Source organism: Camelus bactrianus, chromosome 9, assembly GCF_048773025.1.
Source record: "Camelus bactrianus isolate YW-2024 breed Bactrian camel chromosome 9, ASM4877302v1, whole genome shotgun sequence".
NCBI classification, from domain to species: Eukaryota; Metazoa; Chordata; class Mammalia; order Artiodactyla; family Camelidae; genus Camelus; species Camelus bactrianus.
In genome coordinates, this window is record NC_133547.1 from 39,780,284 (window position 1) to 39,798,908 (window position 18,625).

Below are 18,625 nucleotides of genomic sequence, written 5' to 3' on the forward strand. Positions count from 1 at the left end.
TGGCTGTATAACCTCGGGAGGGTGCCATGAATTGGAGAAACAAGTCGCTGGTTTTTCTACATTTATCCAAATAAAGTAGCCGAAAAGGTGAAAGGGGACAAAGTTCGAACCGCGCAAGGCGAGCTCAACACGGCCTCTCTACTTCAAGGAACCACCGCTCAGCCTCACCTTCCCTCTTTCCGTACTTCCGCTTTCGGTTGCACCTCCCCTACCTCAGCTAACGAGGCCCGAGCCGTAATAGCCGCCGGGCGTTGCCGGAAGTGTCGTAAAACGACGGATATCCGGTTCCTTCGGGTGCTCCGGGAGCTGACGGAGAGGGCCGCCGCCCAGCAGTAGACGGTATCTCAGCCGGCCGAGCCGCAGTCTCCGTGGTGTGTGAGTGAGCCCGGGCCCAGTCCGCTCTTCCGCCGCCGCCATGGGCTGCACGTTGAGCGCCGAAGACAAGGCGGCGGTGGAGCGGAGCAAGATGATCGACCGCAACTTGCGGGAGGACGGAGAGAAAGCGGCCAAAGAAGTGAAGCTGCTGCTGCTTGGTGAGGGGCTGCGGGCGGGGCTGGCGGGGTGTCCCGGAGGGCCCAGGCCTTGGGGAGCTCTGAGGGGGGTCGGGGCGGGTGGTAAGGACCCCGAAGGGTCTGGAGGGCGTGACGGGCATGAGGCGGGGTGTGAGGTTGGTGGCTGAGGCCCCGAAGGGCGTGATGAGGGGTGGGGTTTGGGGTTTGTAAGAATTAGGCTGGAGAGAGGGTGTGACTCCATGCTGGAATTGCGATTAACGAAGAGAGATTGAGAGTGTGGTCCAGTAGGACGTTGAGACTGTTAGGAACATGGGAAGAGCTCATAAAGGATGAGCTGATATTAGGGAAGGTTTTGCACGGGAGGGGTTGGAGTGAGTTGGTATGGAGATTGTATAATGGTTTGTGAATTTGGAGCGTGGTGATAACTTTATGACAGAATAGAGCTGGGAGGCTTGAATGATTAATATAAATAGAGAGGGGCTGGGACAGAGCGGTCACTTAGGACCCTGTCGTTTATTGGAGAATGGGCATTTTGAACTGTCGGTAAGGCGGAGGAACCCTGAGTTATCCAGGAACACGAAGGTGTGTGGTCGAGATAAATGACAGGGTCTCAGGTATAAAGGAAAAGAGCTTGGGTGCAGAGCCTGTGTGTACTTATCCAGTCTTCTATTATTTTTATTCTCTTAAGATTTTATAACTTCTTCCCTTGTTTTTATAAGGAGGAGGTGGTGTGAGCTGAGGAAATATAAGGACTGGCTTGTTTGAGGTTTGTGGCATAAGATGTAATGGACAGTAGATTTACACAGTGGGAGTTGCTGGAGGTTGCTGGGGATGATGTGCAGTGGGAATGCAGTTATCTTAGGATAAATTATGGAATTGGACATATTTGCTATAAAAAGTGTGAGAATGACAGGCTTCTGGTAAGCTGTTTTATGTTTTTTCATTTCTTCAAACTAAAAATATTGGCTTCAGGAATTGCTGTTTATTTTACTTGACATTCATTTTTAAGTAGCTTTTATGTACAGTCAGATGCATTTTACTCAGCATGATTAGTTTTAGAATTTTTGAGAGACTGGTTTTTAGAGGCTCAGTAAACCATATAAAATACCCCGGTATCAGCTTACCAATAAATCAAGCCTCATTTCTTCACTATTAGTATTTTCTAGGGATCTGTTAGGGAAGAATAAGTAAGAGTAATGGTTTCTATAAACAGTAGAACTTTACTTTTTAAAACAATTGATTTTTGAGAAAAAGAAGTTGCTTTAGGAGAAGTGCCAAATTTTTATGGTGTAAAGCTCCAGAGAACAGAATGCACCACCGTAACCCGAGGTTTATTTTGTAGTCCAGGATGGTCTCAGGGCCCATGCTAGTCTCTTAATGTTAACATGTTTGATGATTTGTAGATTGCAGAAGCCCTGGTAACAGCTTTCTGGATAAAGGGAGAAAGTTATGCTTTGGAGCTTGAGCTTTCAGTTTAAATACCAGATCTTAGAAAATGTATGAATTCAAATTGAAGTTCCAGACTGCCTCTCTCTGTGTAATAGCTGTCATTTGTGAATGAGCATGATCACTAGCAGACAGTAGGTGCTTCTTAAATATATGCTATTAACCAGCATGAACTAGCTGGTGTTGAACTTTGCTCCTTGGGGGTCTTTCAGATGTTCGATATAAACCATAATACTCAAGGCATTAGCATTATCTCTGTTGATCTATTGGTTATGAAAGTAAAGGTGTATTTTCATCTTCTGTGATTGTTTTGATTGACGTTCACCATCAGAGATCCCCTCAGGACATTAGTTAGCCTATTGTGGTATAGTCATAAACTGTGAGGCTTTCTTCCAAATGGCAGGATTTGGCAGGCAGAACTTAGGCAAACAGAACTTGTCCAAATGTCTAGAAAAATCTTTATTTAAAAAAACTTTATAAATATTGCATTTAATTAAAAACAAAATTAAACACGTGGTCACTTAGGGAACTTCAAAAGCAGTAAGTAAAAAAGTACAGAAGCATTTGCTTTTAATTTTTATCAATTTTGTTTTAAGTAAGATTTTTTTCACTATTCTTGAATAAGTTAAATTAACAAATTCAAATAGGTTGCAGAGACAGATGCTCTTGGTTAAACCATATCATAACACACATGAAATTAAAGTTACCTTCCCTGCTGTTTCTGTGACCAAAATGCACCTATCACAGCAAACAAATAATTTTCTCTTTACTGTAGAATACCTCCTTTGATGTACACGCAAGTCATTTTTACTTCATCACTGCAGAACTATCAAATTTACTCTTAAGTTGAGATCTGTTTACTTACTCTTGTCTCTCCTAGCACATAATAGTTACTCACTTAATATTACAGTATTTCCTTCCTTGCAAGGATGTGGTTTAGCTTAGTGATTAACAACATTAGCTCTGAAGTCAGACTGTTTCAAATTCTAACTTCCATTTATCAGCTATAAGCTTGGTAAAGTTATTTACTCAATTTCCCTCTGCCTCAGTTTCCTCATCTTTAAAGTGGAGAAAATAGAGGTACTTCTTAGAATTGGTGAGGATTGAATATGATAATAATGTGAAGTAGAACACAGCCTGGCACAAAGTATTAGTGTAATGAATATTAGCTATAATTATTAATATATCAAAATCAATGTTACAGATTAAAGGTGCTATAGAAATTCAGATTAGTTATGGAAGAATACTGTATTATAATTCTTTGGTTACCTTTGGTTTAAATTTCTTTTAGATGCGTTATTGAGAAGCTCTTGATATACCAAATTAGTGTTTAATCATAACATTCTATAGAAAGACAAAAGTATATTATGCAGGGCTTCCTAACCAGAGTGCTGTACATAAGAAGGCATACAAGTATGCTGTTTGCAAGTTTTTTATGGTTTTGAAATTTTAAATCATTTTTATAACTTCTTAAAATTTTACAGCAGTTGAAATGATACTTGAACATTTTGGTATGCTTGCATCAGTAAACTTTCTGAATTTGGCAATTGAAAATATTTGGCTTGGAAGGTTTATACCGATTAGTATTTAAATCACTTGTAATATTTTGTATTTTATTTTTCATGTCATAAAAATATATATTCACCAAGTCCCTCCAGCTTACTTCAGTAAGCCTTATAAGTATTATCATTTTCAGTGTGTGACATGATATTATAAAAGTTGAGAGACATTGGTATAATGGATAAGAGCACTGCTTTTGGAGTCACGTAAAACTGAGTTCAGTTCCCACCTCCATTTACTAGTTGTGAGACCCAGAGCATGTAACTTAACCATATGAATATTAATTTTCACATATATAAAGTGGGGATGTGATGCCTATTTCAAAATATGAAGTGAGATAACATGTAAAATAATTAGTAGATAAGTATTCAGTAAATGATGACTTTTGTTATGATGTTTGTAGAACATCATACAATTACAATTTTAGCTTTCTTTTTCAAGGTTTTTTAGGCAGATACTTGATTGTTTTCAGATATTAATGTACCCTTTTCAAAGATCATCAGAGAACTTTAATACCACTCTTGTGGTAAGAGGAATTAAACATTATAATTTAGTTTTATAAGTTGTTATCTAGTCCTGCGCTTTGTCTAGTTCTCCATTTCTTGATAGTTCCCCTAGTAGATCTTGAGAAAACACTGTTATACAAAATGAGATTAATGCTCTGTTCTTTAGGATTTGCTGGTAGTGGTATGGCAAAATTAAGTTGCTTGCGAAGAACTGGAACCATATAATTTACTTAAGCCCTATATTTTATAACTGATTATTTATATTTAAATATCTGCATATTACTGCCTGAATATGCCTGTTATTGAAAATCAGACTGCCCTTTGATAAATACACTATTACATTATACTTCATAGGATGCTGTTCGTTAATAATGTTTGCCATTTATTTGGCATAAGATTCATAGATAGTTGTTAGATTTCTCGTGAAGATGCATCTTGTGCCTAGGCAAAGGAAACTGGCATAAAAAATAGAAATTCACATTGCAGAAATAGCTTTTGTTTCTTATAAGTACTTATTATTCTTTGTGTCTTTTATTTATTTGTATTCCTCATTCTGCAGTCTGAAAGTGTGGTATTCTTTTCAGGATTATAATATTGTAATCTTGCCTGAGTATGCTAATTCTGTAGTAAGTACTGTGATGACCATAGAGTTGACTGCTCAGTACTTAATAGGTTTGAAAGAGCATGTGACTTTTTAATCAGGCAGCAACTATGTTTCTTTAAAAATAATTTTTAGCACTTTAAACTTATTTGTACTACTGCAAAAAAGTCTTAGTTTTGGGGTACTTGTCTTTGACAAAAGCAGTTCCTCTTTTAGAGAAGGTTGGTAAAGCCTGAAGCAGTGTGCTCTTTACTCTGTCCCTTCCCCGTGATGCTGAGCTGCTTCATCCTCTGGTTTCTTGGAAAGAAAAAGGGAGTGAATGAGTCTCTGCAGATATTTCCCCCTTCCCCCCAGCTCTCTTCTTTAACAGTTTCTTTCACAGCATGCTTTTTTTTTTTTTAAATCTGAGGTGTGTGTACCCCTTAGGGCTTCAGAAAATACAGGAACTTCCTAAAATTGTTAGCAAAATTTGTGATTATATGCATTTTTTTCTGGGGAGCCATATTTTTCAAGTTCTTCCGTAATACTGCCTTATCTCCCTAAAGTTCCTCATCTTTGGACCAGGAAAATCAGTAGCTGGTCAAAAATCGAATGTTCAAAATGCAAAAGAAAAAAAAACCTAGACATTGTGAAAAATCTTTTATTTCCTCTTCTAGAGGACAGTTTTTTGCTTGGAATTTTTGAGAAATCTGTTTTCTGTACTTGAGATAGCTCCTCTTTCTCCATTTCCCCTAGTGAATTAATGAACTACTCACTTCCACTTACCTCAAGTCAATATATCCAGTACAGAACTTGCCTCCTCTCTTCTTTCTCCTAAAACCACCTGTTGTGAACTTTTCTGTTCCAGCATTGTCATTTTCAAAAATCATCCTTGCTGAAAACTGAACCCATTTTTTAAAGTTCTTGCTTGCTCTCATCCTTATAACCAGTCAATTACCAAGTTCTATGACTCAGTTGTTACCAGATTTGTGGATTTCGTGGACCATTAAAATTAATTTTTTTCATTGTTGACTGACTTAGGATTCCTACATTTTATTTTTCTTAATAAATACATCTTAAAAATTCCCAAACTTCATCTATTATGATTACTATTTTAGTCTGTTTCCTCCATGAAACCTTTCGATGTTCTGAATTGGGTATGATCTGTCCCTCTTTAAAACTTCATAATAATTTTTATGCTTCTTACAGTCTGCCTTTATATTATGGTTATTTGTATACTTAGTTGATCCTAACTGTATGGTCCTTGAGGGCCCTGAGAGCTAGGCATTTCTCATCTTTAGATCTTCTGTGCAGCACCTAATATAACACTAAGTTGTTTTGCCTGTAAAGAATAGAAACTCATTCATACTTGTTCCAGTCAAGGAGAGTTTTAGTGAAAGGACACAGTAGGCAACTTCATAGGTGTCAGACATCCAAGGATAGATAAGAAATGAAATAACAACCAGGTTGCATACACGTGGATTGTGATACATGCTCCCTCCCCCCATTTCTCCTAGTGTAGAATGGTCACTTGCTCTGCTTTGTTGGTAAGTCACCTCTTCAGATCAGCTTTCTTTGCATACTTTTTTGCCCCTACTCCCTCTCCCCCAGTCTTCAGCTTTGGCTTACTTTGGCATCTTCTCTGGCTTACACACTGCCTAACCTGGTAGTTCAGGTAATTCATGTCATCTGACTCAAGTTCCCAGGATTTCCATTCCAGGTTCCTGGAAAGAATATCATATTAGCTTATCTTTTTCAGCTGCCCACCACAATCTAGTCAGCTGTGATCGGAATATGGCAGAGTTGATGGGGTATCATGAGTGTGATAAGGCTGGCCCCTTCAGGGACTGAGTGGGTCAAATTCGCTATTAAGAAGGCATGGCTAGAAAGTTAAATGATTAATAGATGACAGTGGCTACCACCTAGTAGACACTCATTAAATATAAGTTGAGCATAATGGAATGAGATGGAAATATTGAGGAACTAAACATATCATTGCTTTAGTTTTTCTTTAAGTCACAAGAGCATGCCTGCTAATTCTCAGTATTGTCATTTTATATGATTGGGAGATGTAATTAAATTCAACTTGAGATAGGGTGCAGGATTTTAAACTCCCATTATCAACACAACCAACTCAGAATAGTTAATGTCACCTGCATTTAATTACCTTTGATTTTAATTCAGGAATTAGTTTTATTAAATGCATATAATCAGTTCAGGGTCTATGCTTCATCATCGCTGCTTTTTTCTCACTAATTTTCCCACCTACCATTTTTATGAGCACCAGAAAATTGTCCAAAGCTAAGGGAAGAGGTAAAGTGGATAATTTTGCTCCTTGTTAGTAACCTTGATTAGAGATTTTTGTTAAGGAATAGTTAAAAACATTTGGCAAAGAGATTGCTCACAGATTTTAGTTACCCATGCTCTGTCTTCTCCTTATGTTTAGTTAGTTTAGTTTTATTGGGGGTGGTGGGGCTTGTCATGGGAAATGGGGAATAAGAGATAATTTAAGAATTCAGGAGCTAGAATAACAGCAGTAAAGACCAAAAAATTAAAATGTGGGTATCATAAGAAATGTCTAGAGCAGTGGACACTAAATTTGTTCAGATTACTAGTTTGTTTTAAATTTTGTTTTAACAAAAAATTATTAACAGAATACAGTAGACTAGCACCATGAAAATCCATATATTTAAACTAATAACTCAGTTCAGAAATAGGAGATACCACATAATGTAGGGCAAAAAGCAGAGACTGAATATGGGAGGAGCAGTCCTAATCTCTGAGCTTCACATTCCTTTTTCTGTACAATGAGGCCCGATCTCTGGGGTCCCTGTCTGTGAAGGTAATATTATCAACCTGATGGAGTATTTTAGCAAGTTATAAAGAGGGCTATTTTATTATTTCTCTTTTTCTTGAGTTTGATTAAAAGTAGTTTTACATAATAAAGCTGTTTAGGATAGTTAAAACTGAAGTTAAAAGCCTGAAAGACAAATTCATAAAGTGCCCATAATGTAAATAAGTGTTGAAGAGAATATAAAAAAATTGTTCTAGTATTTGATTTCCCCACTAATTTTAATTGTCTTTATTTTAGTATAATTCTTTATTGGTGTTGAGCAAGTTAGAGTTATCTTTAAGCCTTTATCTATCCAGGCTATCCTGTTACCTGCTTAACAATCGTCAGTATCATTTCTGTAATTCAAGTTGCTTGAACTGAATAGCATTGTGTTAGGATCACTGTTAAATTGTTCTAGTTTTGATGCAGTGCTGTATGTAAATGAAATATACTATTTCCCATGTCTAGCTATTAAATGGTAACAGAAATGAATGTATCTGATAAGAACCAAGCAGAGGATACCAAAAAGACCAAATTTGTTTGACTGTACCTGACTAATGGAGTAGGTGATCTTACAAGAAACAATTTTCAGAGGATATGATCTTTAGACCTGAATTTCCTTTGATTTCTAAATTAGACTGGGAAGATACTTAAAATTTAAGACTGTTAAGGATTAGCTGAGATGTTATTGTATACATTGTTCCATTACTATATTGCTGCTGTGGCCCTCTTTTGGTTACCAAGTCTAATTCTCAAATGAGTGGATGTTTTAATATTCATACAAAAGTCTTTTAGTTTTTTGATTGATGTTAGTATTTTTCATCTAAAAACTTTTTTGTTGCTTAACTTCAAAGTAGATGGTATTCTAAATTTTTTTGTAGCTGCTCATGTAAATCTATAGCTGTAGAGTAAGTCATGTATCACCATGATCAAAACATACACTTTAGGTATATTTAAATTGTTCTTGTATCTCCTGCTTTTATTCATGTGGCCTACTGTTAACGCTTATTACCCTGGTGATATAGGGACCATTTAAATCAGACCTCTTTAAAATTAGCAAGGTAGCTTGATTCTTGTCATCTTGTAACTAATGTTCCTGTAATGGTTGATTGTGCAACCTATTTAAACCGGGTTAAATAATCAAAATTTCCTTTATCCTTTCAAGTTGGATTTTATTTTCTTGTTTTTTGGGGTTTTTATTTGTTTGTTTGTTTTTTAACTTTTTTTTTAAGAGAGGGAGGTAATTAGGTTTATTTATTTATTTTTAAAGGAGGTGCTGGGATGAACCCAGGACCTCATGCATGCTAAGCATGCGCTCTACCACTTGAGGTATACCCTCCCCTCTCAAGTTGAATTTTAAAATTCATATACTATTCCATTGAATTTGAAGAACTTATGGAAATATTACATTGTATTTGGATTTCTGTTTTAGTTATGTATTGATAGCCCTAGTTTTTATATTTTTTAATTTAATGTATAGTGTATATTATGATATGACTTTGAAACTTACCAGTATGATTTTGGAATCATTAGTTTAAAAATATTTTAAAGGCAGTTGAGAAACAGCAGAACTCCTCTTTATTCACTGCTCTTGATCTAATGTGGAAATGAATTTTGCCCAGGACCTTGGAAGTTACATTTTACAAATGACTAAATTATAGAAAGATTGTTTTAGAGTGACATTTCTTTCATAGAACCTCTCCCCTCTATTTCCTGAAGACAGAACATGGGAATCATTAACTTCAAAACAGGACTTTGATGTAATAACAAATACTATAATGATATATGTAGGTATGTAGGTCTGATGTATATGATGTAATAGCATAGTCTTAACATTTCTATGAAAGTGATTTTGATGTTATGTATTTCTGAAAATAAAAATTGAACTATTTCAGTTTAATGATGTAAATTTTTTCCACCATTTTGCAGCATTAATAAATCTTCAAATATTTTGGTTCATCTCAGGTTATTAAAATGTAATTTCCTTCCTTCCTCTTCTTCCAAAAGAAGTATATTTCTTATTCTTTTATTTTTGTTATTATGGTTGCAGTTAAAAGCCACATTCATGGCCTCATTGATATTTGTAGTTCTTTCAGCTTTTTCTAGACTACTTAAAAGTTTTTTTAGTAAACTTTTGTTTTGAGATAATTTTAGGTTTTTAGGAAATCCGCAAGGATAATGCATAGAGTTTCTTACATTGTTCACCTGATTTCCCTTAATGTCGACAACTTACATAGCTGTGGTACATTTGTCCAGACTAAGAGATTAGTATTAGTGTATTAATGTTAACTAAACTTAATACTTTATTTGGATTTCACCAGTTTTCCCACTAGTATTCTCTTTCTGCTCTAGGATCCAATCCAGGACACTGCATTGCATCGAGTCAAGGCTACTTTTTATTAAGCTTTTTGGTTTTCAGTGTTGCACTGCTCAGAAAGAGTCTCATTTATTAACTTATTTGTGATTAGGTGTCTCTGTCACACACACACACACACACACACACACACACAGACACTCTCCCTCTCTCTCTCTCTCTCTCTCTCTCTCTCTCTCTCTTACTTTCCTAGCCTGGAGATATAAATGAGAAATAGACAAAACTCTTAAGCAGTTTAAGTTGTGGAGATACACAAATAAAGAATGGTAATATATGTGGAATGTGGTTAGAGAAAGAGTAGCCAAGTTTGGAAGGAGGAAGTGGAGAAAGGAGAAAGACGTATCAGGGAAGTCCTCTCAGAGAAGGTGACATTTGAAATGGACCTTGGATGGTAAATAGGAACTTTTAAGGCAGAGATTGAAGAGAATCACATCCAGAGGGAATAGTATAGACAAAGGCTTAGAAATATGGGCCAGCAAATAGATTTGCCCTGGAATGAAGAGTTGGTACGGAAAGAGTGTAGAAAATAAGGCTGGAAAGGTGGATTTGGAGAGTGTTGATTTGAACTTTTAGTAGCCGTATTTTAAGTCACATTTTAGATATATAGAAAGAAAGAGAAATATAGATGTAATTTGGGAGAAATCATCTAGAGACTTTGCATTCTCTTCCCTCTTATAACCTGCCTTTTTTTTTTTTTTTTTTGGCCATTCCATTACTAATTCATGCTGTAATAATGGTTGGTAAAAGGAAATACATATATGAAACCCAGGCTTTTTTGGGTTTTAACTTAGAGCATTGGTGAGCATTTATATGGTAAAGGGAATAGAAATTTTAGGCATCCTTATGGATGTAAGAACTGAATTTGAATTGAAACTGAATTGAAATTATAGCCAACTGAATTTATAATAGTTTGTTGTTAGTGAATTTTTAAAGTTGGTACTAATTTATGTTCAATTAAATAGGCATGTAGAAAACCGCTGTATGCTGCCATCAGTGTTTGAGACTTAGGTAGGGATGAGATTCTAACATTTTTTAATGTAAAAATTTGGGATATTTGGGTTTTGATGAATGGATTTAAATTTACAGGTAATTTTGTAGAACATCTCCACTATATATGAATCATTATTTGTATGGGTTAAATGTGTGTTTTACATTTCTGTCTCAGAAGAAAATTTTAAATTAGAGCTAGTTAGAAACTTACCTATGCAAAAATAGTCTTCAGTCAGGTTACATGTACATACCATATAATTTGGCATTAGCATCACAGTGGCTTTTTGTTGCTCAGCTTTCAAGGAAGTAAAAGGAAACTTACTCACTAGAGGTCAAAATTAGAACATTGCAGCAGCCAGAGGATAATCCCCCTTCTTGCTCACAAATGACTGATCCCTTAAGCGTTCTTTTTATATTTCACAAAAGTGAGGAAGAAACCCTACTTCTCCCTCTTAATTGGCCGATTGCCTAAAGAGAACACATGATCCTTAGCAACACTTGAGTTACCTTGTTCATATTCTCAAAGTGAAAAGATTTTGAAGAGAGCTTCTTGGCTAAGTGAGCTGCCTCTTTTTTCCCCCCTTAATCAAACCAACATCTTCTTTAGGTGATTTATGAGCCTTAAAATGGCTATTAGCTTTCTACTTTATGATTTATAAGGCTTGTAAAATGATAGGATCATGTCCATGAAAGATGTGAAACTGAATAAACCATGCACTACTGTGTAACCTGGACATATTTTAGTGTTAGGGCTTTTTTTATATCACCCCTTCTCTCATTGCATATTTACCTTCTAGAAATATTTAATGAAAAAGTAATTGCTGTCAGGGAGGGACACATAGATGACTTCAGAAATAACTGGTAATGTTTCATTTTTTATGCTGGGAGATAGGTACACAGATGTTTGTTTTGTTACACAAATAGCCCTATTGTATTCAGTGTTTAAAAAGTTTTAAAGGCTGAAAAAGGGGGAAATTGATTCTAATTAACTTGAAGCTAGTTCCATTCAAAGTTTTTTTGTTTTTGGTTTTTTTTTTGGTTTTTGTGTTTGGTCACAGGGAACAGAAAACTCATTCAGACTAGCTCATAGAGTTGGAGAGAGTGCAGCAAAGTGGTTCGGTTATACACACACACACACATATATATATTATATATATGTATTTTTTTTCAGGTTCTTTTCCATTATAGGTTGTTACAAGATATTGAATATAGTTGCCTGTGCTCTACAGTAGGTCCTTGTTGTTTATCTGTTTTATATATAGTAGTATGTATCTCTTAATACCAAATTCCTAATTATCCCTCCCCTCCTTCCCCTTTGGTAACCATGTTTGTTTTCCATGTCTGTGCGTCCCATTTCTGTTTTGTAAATAAGCTCATTTGTATCATTTTTTAAAGATTCCACATATAAGTGATACCACGTGATATTTGTCTTCCTCTTTTCCTGTGTCTTCTAGTGCAGATTTCCTCAGATAAGCTGACTGGTCCTGCTCATCTTTTGGAGCTAGGTCACACGGGGTGTAGGTCCTCTGTCAGCCTGTGCCAGGTATTTACTCATGGTCCAATAATCACACAGAGAGGTGTAGCCTAGATTCTGTAGGCCATTGCCTGCTAAGGAAGTGAAATAGGAATTTCTCCAGAAGAGGTTATGGTCAGGCAGATACTCTGAAGTTCTAATATATCAGTTAAGTTTTATCAAAAATTTCTTAGTGCATTTTAAGCCTCTTTGGTGATTGGTATGTGAATGCTTCCTAGAAAAATCTTTTTCAGAGAAGAGATGCATTATCTCTGTCCCAATCACAACTCAGTGCCATCTTTTATTCTTAAGATATTCATTCATTTGCTCATTTACTGAACAAATTTTTAATGAGCACTCACAATACTTCTTGCGCTCTTTCAGATATTGGGGTATAGGATGGGCAGGACAGATTCATAGCAGTTAATTTCACTGATGTGGATGATGGGTAGAAGGGAGCTGGGACAGGGTTTGAGAGTAAGGTTTAGAGGAATAGGGAGAATAGGAGGTTTGTGAATGAGTCTAAATTTATTCTCAGATATAGTTGTGGGGTGAGAATTGAAAGCTTAGCCAGGAATAGGTGTGGGGCTGAGTAAAGATAGTAGAGGAATGGAAATCATCTGTTTCTGTTAACTGCCCACATTGAAAATTCCATCTATTACCATATGACCCAGGAATCCCACTCCTGGGCTTGTATCCAGAAGGAAATCTACTTCAGGATGACACCTGCACCCCAATGTTCATAGCAGCACTATTTACAATAGCCAAAACATGGAAACAACCTAAATGTCCATCAACAGGTGACTGGATAAAGAAGATGTGGTGTATTTATACAATGGAATACTACTCAGCCATAAAAACTGACAACATAATGCCATTAGCAGCAACATGGATGCTCCTGGAGAATGTCATTCTAAGTGAAGTAAGCCAGAAAGAGAAAGAAAAATACCATATGAGATCGCTCATATGTGGAATCTAAAAAACAAAAACAAAAACAAAAACAAACAAACAAAAACAAAGCGTAAATACAGGACAGAAATAGACTCACAGACAGAGAATACAGACTTGTGGTTACCAGGGGGGTGGAGGGTGGGAAGGGATAGACTGGGATTTCAGAATTGTAGAATAGATAAACAAGATTACACTGTATAGCACAGGGAAATATACACAAAATGTTATGATAACTCTCAGAGAAAAAAATGTGACAATGAGTGTGTATATGTCCATGAATGACTGAAAAATTGTGCTGAACACTGGAATTTGACACAGCGTTGTAAAATGATTATAAATCAATAAAAAATGTTAAAAAAATTAAAAAAATAAAAAAAAAAATTCCATCTATTGCAACTGGCATTTGCAAAATGTGATTAGGCAACCACTGAATCTCATAGAAACTCAAGCCATTCATCCCACAGTTATTATGTGTATACTCTGTCCTGGATGGTGCTGTAGATTTAGGGTAGAAAGACACAAAAAGAAGGCACTGTTTTGTGCTTTTGAGGAGTGTGCTTTTGAGTTTAGGACCAGTGGAACACTAAACAGGAGCCAACTCAAATAATTAAAATAATTTGACCAAGTAATAGTGTTACAGTGTTTGACACTAGCATGTAGGTTGGGCCTGGTCAGAGTCACCTTGAGGAAGAATTACAAAGATGTGAAAGCGTTTTCAGATTCTATCAGAAAGAGTTTCATTACCATTTTAATCAAAATCAAGAAAACCCATTTGTAGCTTATAAGATTAGGAGCTGTCAAGTTAGTCAATTTTTTTTTTTTCCCCGAGTAGCTAGAGTTGGCGAGAGATAAAATGAGGTGAAGTGGCTGGCAAGGACAGTTTGGGACTTAATTTTGGAAATTAACCTCTGGGACTGATGCTGAAAGGGAATAATCTGTGCCAGCCAACAGAGGTGAAATAATAATTGTGTTCAGAGGGAATGGGGGAGGCTTCAGCAAAGAGTTGAAGTTTGAATAGGATTTTCAAGAATGTTTAAATGCAGAGGCTTGGCATGTTTAGAGAGACACTGGGTGGGTGAAAAAAATTATTCTTATATTTTAGGTTAAGGAAACTTGCTCATTTCACAAGAAAAATAGATCTAACTTTTCCCATGAGACCATAATTTCTAAACTTACTTGTGTTTGAAGTCTTGGTGTCTAGCAGTTCCAGGCACATACAAGACAAGGTTTCTGTTATTTGTTTTGTTTTGTTTTTTTAAAGATTGAATAACCATTTTTATTTGCTCTGTGACATTTCCCATCTGTATTTCTGCTAACCATTTCTTTTACTGAATTAGGAATCTGGGAGCTGGTTATTGTATTAAGTATGGCACTTTGAAAAGCATTTTGGATGAAATGTAGTTTTTACCTTAACCTGAATTTTTATTCTGTTAGCTCCTTATGCCTCAAGAATAGAAAGGAATCAGTGGGAACAATAGATAATCTCATTATTGGAAGTAGCATGAATGGTGCTCCTGTTATCTTTAGTTATAGATATTCACATTTTTTTTAAAAGGACAGCAATCCAACTTGATTGTTCTGCTGATTTGAGACTCTGTAACTATAGAATATCCTTGAGGATAGGAGCTTGGCTGCCGGACAGCTCTTACTTCCTTACTGTTGCTGCACTCTTTAGTTCTTTCTGCCCTTTGTCCCTTCTTGATCAGGAGTGCATAATTAGAGAACATGCTGATCACTGTATTATGGTAGTGTTGTGAATTGTTAGGTTAATAGGAAGATGTGAATCCATGGTTTGATTTGAAGCCTCTTTGTGTCAGAATTAGAGATTTAGTCTGCTTTTAGCATTATAATTATTATAGACTATTGGAGTGTAGCCATAAAACCCATCTAGGCCAAAGCCCTTCACATTTTATGTATAAGGAGATGGCATTAAGTTAGGTGACTTGCCCGAGGTAACACAGCTAGTCGTGGCAGAGTTAGGACCAGTCTCCTCTTCTCCTTCTCTTTATTACTACACAGTATCCTTTTTTTTTTTAATTTAAAAAATTTTTATTGAAGTAGTTTACAATGTTGTGTCAACTTCTGGTGTACAGCATAATGTTTCAGTCATATATATACATACATATATTTGTTTTCATATTGTTTTTCATCATAGGTTCCTATAGGATATTGAATATAGTTCCCTGTGTTATACAGAAGAAACTTACTGTTTGTCTATACAGTATCCTTAACTAAAAGAATTTTTTAAGTGCCTGAGTTGTGAATGAAAGTTGAGAATAACTTAGAAAGAAAAATCAAATTTACTGACTAAGCTTTCAATCTGCTGAGATAGAGAGGCTGTCTATGCCTGTTCCAATCACATGTTCTCATATGTCTGATTGTGGAGGCCTGTAGAGAAACCATGAGAGTGCCTTGGTCTAGCACTGGCTAGAGAGTTAACCAACAATAGTGGCATATTGGGATTTAGCTGTGCAGACCTCTAGAAAAGGGACTGTGCTCTAGTTACAACCCTGGCCTTTAAAAGTTTCACAGTTTCTCCACAGAAACAAGTATTTAAAAGGAAAAGGAGGTGTTTCAGGTGCCACTGGAATAACTGCTAGTACACGCTGGTAGTGGTACAAAGACCTGTAAGGAAGCTTCAAAGGAAAGCTGTAGAGACACAGATGGGTGAGAAGTGTGGGGAAAGAGGTAGTAGACAGGAGTATCTAGGGCTGAAATTACATTTAAGGAAGAAAGTGTTTATGTTCTTCTGGGTGGGGCAGAGAAAATGAATAATGCTTTGATGTAGTTTACTGTAGCTTTTAGGTTATAAGTTGCTGCTTAAGTGTATGAATCAGGTTCCATCTGTGGTTTTCTTATTGTGAAACAGCAGCTAAGTATAGATACCATTTCTACTGAGATTTTGAACCATCGGTATCCAAGGAGTTTTTCTTAAATTACACTCTTTGGCCCTTAACTGGTATGTACTGGTAAATTTGGGTCTTAAATTACTTGGTGGTACTCAGAACGGAGAAAACAGCATTCATGAATAATGGCCAGTTAACATTTATTGAATACCTAGTATGTGCCAGGCACTGCTCTAAACATCTTCTATTGATCCTTGTTTTACAGATGAGGAAATTCATTGTGCCTGAAGGCACAGAAATGTAAAAGAGCATCATATACTCATGTACCTTCTTTGGACTAGCTCTAAGTTTTCTTTGAGTCAAAATGAAAGAGAAAAAAGAGAAAGTATCAGGTGACACAGTGTTCTTGAGTATCAGCCATCCTTTAGAGTTAATTTTTAAAATCGGTGTGTTTGTGAGCTGAATGTGTTTACTCATATAATGATTTATATTAGCAATTCACTGGCCTTTACAAAAAATCTTGCAAAGAAATCATCACCATCTCTTATTTTTCACACCCATACTGTAATATATGTTATGGGAAGAAATAGGGAGACATGTGATATGGTAACTGCTTCCAAGGAGCTTCTTGAAAATAAAATTTAGAACGTATTTAGGTAAATACAGTGATTCCACTGTAGAGTATGTGCTGGTAAATTGTTTTCTGTCTAATAGTATTGGAGATTATGCGTGCTGACCTGTACACACACTTCTTACTTGTTTTGATTGTTTATAACCTGATTTTCTAAATTAATTCTACCACTTTATTCTCTGCAGATTGCCTTGCTTCTTTTATTGAGAACAAGACCATCTAACAGCCACTTGTCTCCCTTTTCTCTCGAAAATCTCTGTAGCTTCAACCTTCATCCTTTCTTCCTGTTTATATAGGTTGTCCTTTAGGTGTATATCATTTTAAGGATAAATCTTTTAAGTTAAATGGATCCCATTCCTTCTTGTCTCTGGAACCTTTCAGGCTTTTCTCCTCTATGTATCGTACTCCCTACCCAGTTGCATCCCTTCTGCCTACAGAGTCATCTTCAGTTCCTCCCTCTCCAAGCCATAGATCTGTCTTTGCAATTGTGTTACATCTGTCCCATTCTTTATATCCTTACTATTGAAGATTGAAGATGGGCAAATGAATCTCTCCTTAAACTTGTGACGAATTTTGAAGAAAGATAGGTAGAAAGATGTAGATAAAATTAGGAAGTTTCAAACACCGCATATGTATTGGGAGAGGAAGGTGAGACAAGGGAAGCTGTTTGGGAAAAACCTAAGAGTGAGATGATATTAGAGAAAACTTCCTACTGAAGCAATGGAGCACAGAGTACTGAGGTAAAAATGAACTCCAATCTATTAAGAAAGGGTTATAGGAAATGTTAGAAGAATTTGGAGAATTGCTAGATAAACTGATGATTTTTTTAACACCTTTATTGTGGTATGGTTCCTGTACAGTAAACTACACATATTTCAAATGTACAGTTTGATTACTTTTGATAGATGTATACACCAGTGATACCACTACCGCAATCAAGATAGAAGATAGCTAACCTTTCCATCACTCTCCAAGAGGTGCAGAATAAATTCATGATTTTTCAATAGTGCCACTTGGAGATGATGAGAAAGAAGAGGGACTTTGAGCTAGAAGTTTGAGAAAATTACAGCAGTAACATACAGTAGGTGTAATGTCAGGCTCAGACATGTTAGTAGAAAGGATTAATTTGAGAAATGTATAAGAAGATTTTGTTACAGCTTGATGTAAGGAGAGAAGACTGAGTGAGTTCCAGATGACTCTTAGATTTCCTACTTGGAAGAAAGGTAAGGTGGTGGCACTTTTCATGGTGACCTAGAAACTCAGTGGGTCAAAGACTTGGTGTCAAGCGGTTCATTCTTTATTTGTATGAAATGCCATGGAACACCCACTGAGACAGATCCTGTAATCAGTTCTGTGCTGTGGTCAGTAAGAGATGCCTTCTTTTAAGAGATGGCACTGGATGCCTAATAAAAGCTGAGTAAATACATGTTGTGTGATAATAAAGAGAAGGACAAACTGGCATTTTATGAGGGAGCCTTGGGGAAAAAAGAGGGAGAGGTAGGGCAACTTTTTTTTTTTTTTAATCAGCAACTTCATAGGGTAGAACTTAATGAGATGGGTAGAAATCAATTCTGAGATTAATAAACTTATAATTTCACTCAAAATAATCCAACGTCAGTGGTAGAAATGCTGTTTTCATTGTTTAAAAAGTGGTGCACATTAATTACTTCATCAGTCTCTACTTCTTGTAGTTAATTTTGTAGTTGTTGCTAATGTGGGATAATTTGAGAATTCTGTGTTTTAAAGTATTTAAAATATAACTGGTATGCTTTTGTATTCTCTTCCTCAGAATTGAATCATTAATTGTTTCAAGATATGCATAGATGAAATCACTTCTTTCTAATAATGTCATTAGAAAGTTCTTTGTGTGCTACTTGAATGAA

General features: G+C 36.1%; 1 protein-coding gene across 1 annotated transcript in view; it reads left to right on the plus strand.

Annotated features, from left to right (window-relative positions):
* Positions 1–273: 273 nt before the first annotated feature.
* GNAI3 (G protein subunit alpha i3) overlaps positions 274–18,625 on the plus strand; it is a 38,324-nt gene continuing 19,972 nt past the window's right edge. Inside the window, exon 1 of the mRNA XM_010948255.3 lies at positions 274–533. Coding sequence (XP_010946557.1) covers positions 416–533 — 118 coding nt within the window. The 5' untranslated portion in view covers positions 274–415. The remainder of the gene's footprint in view (positions 534–18,625) is intronic.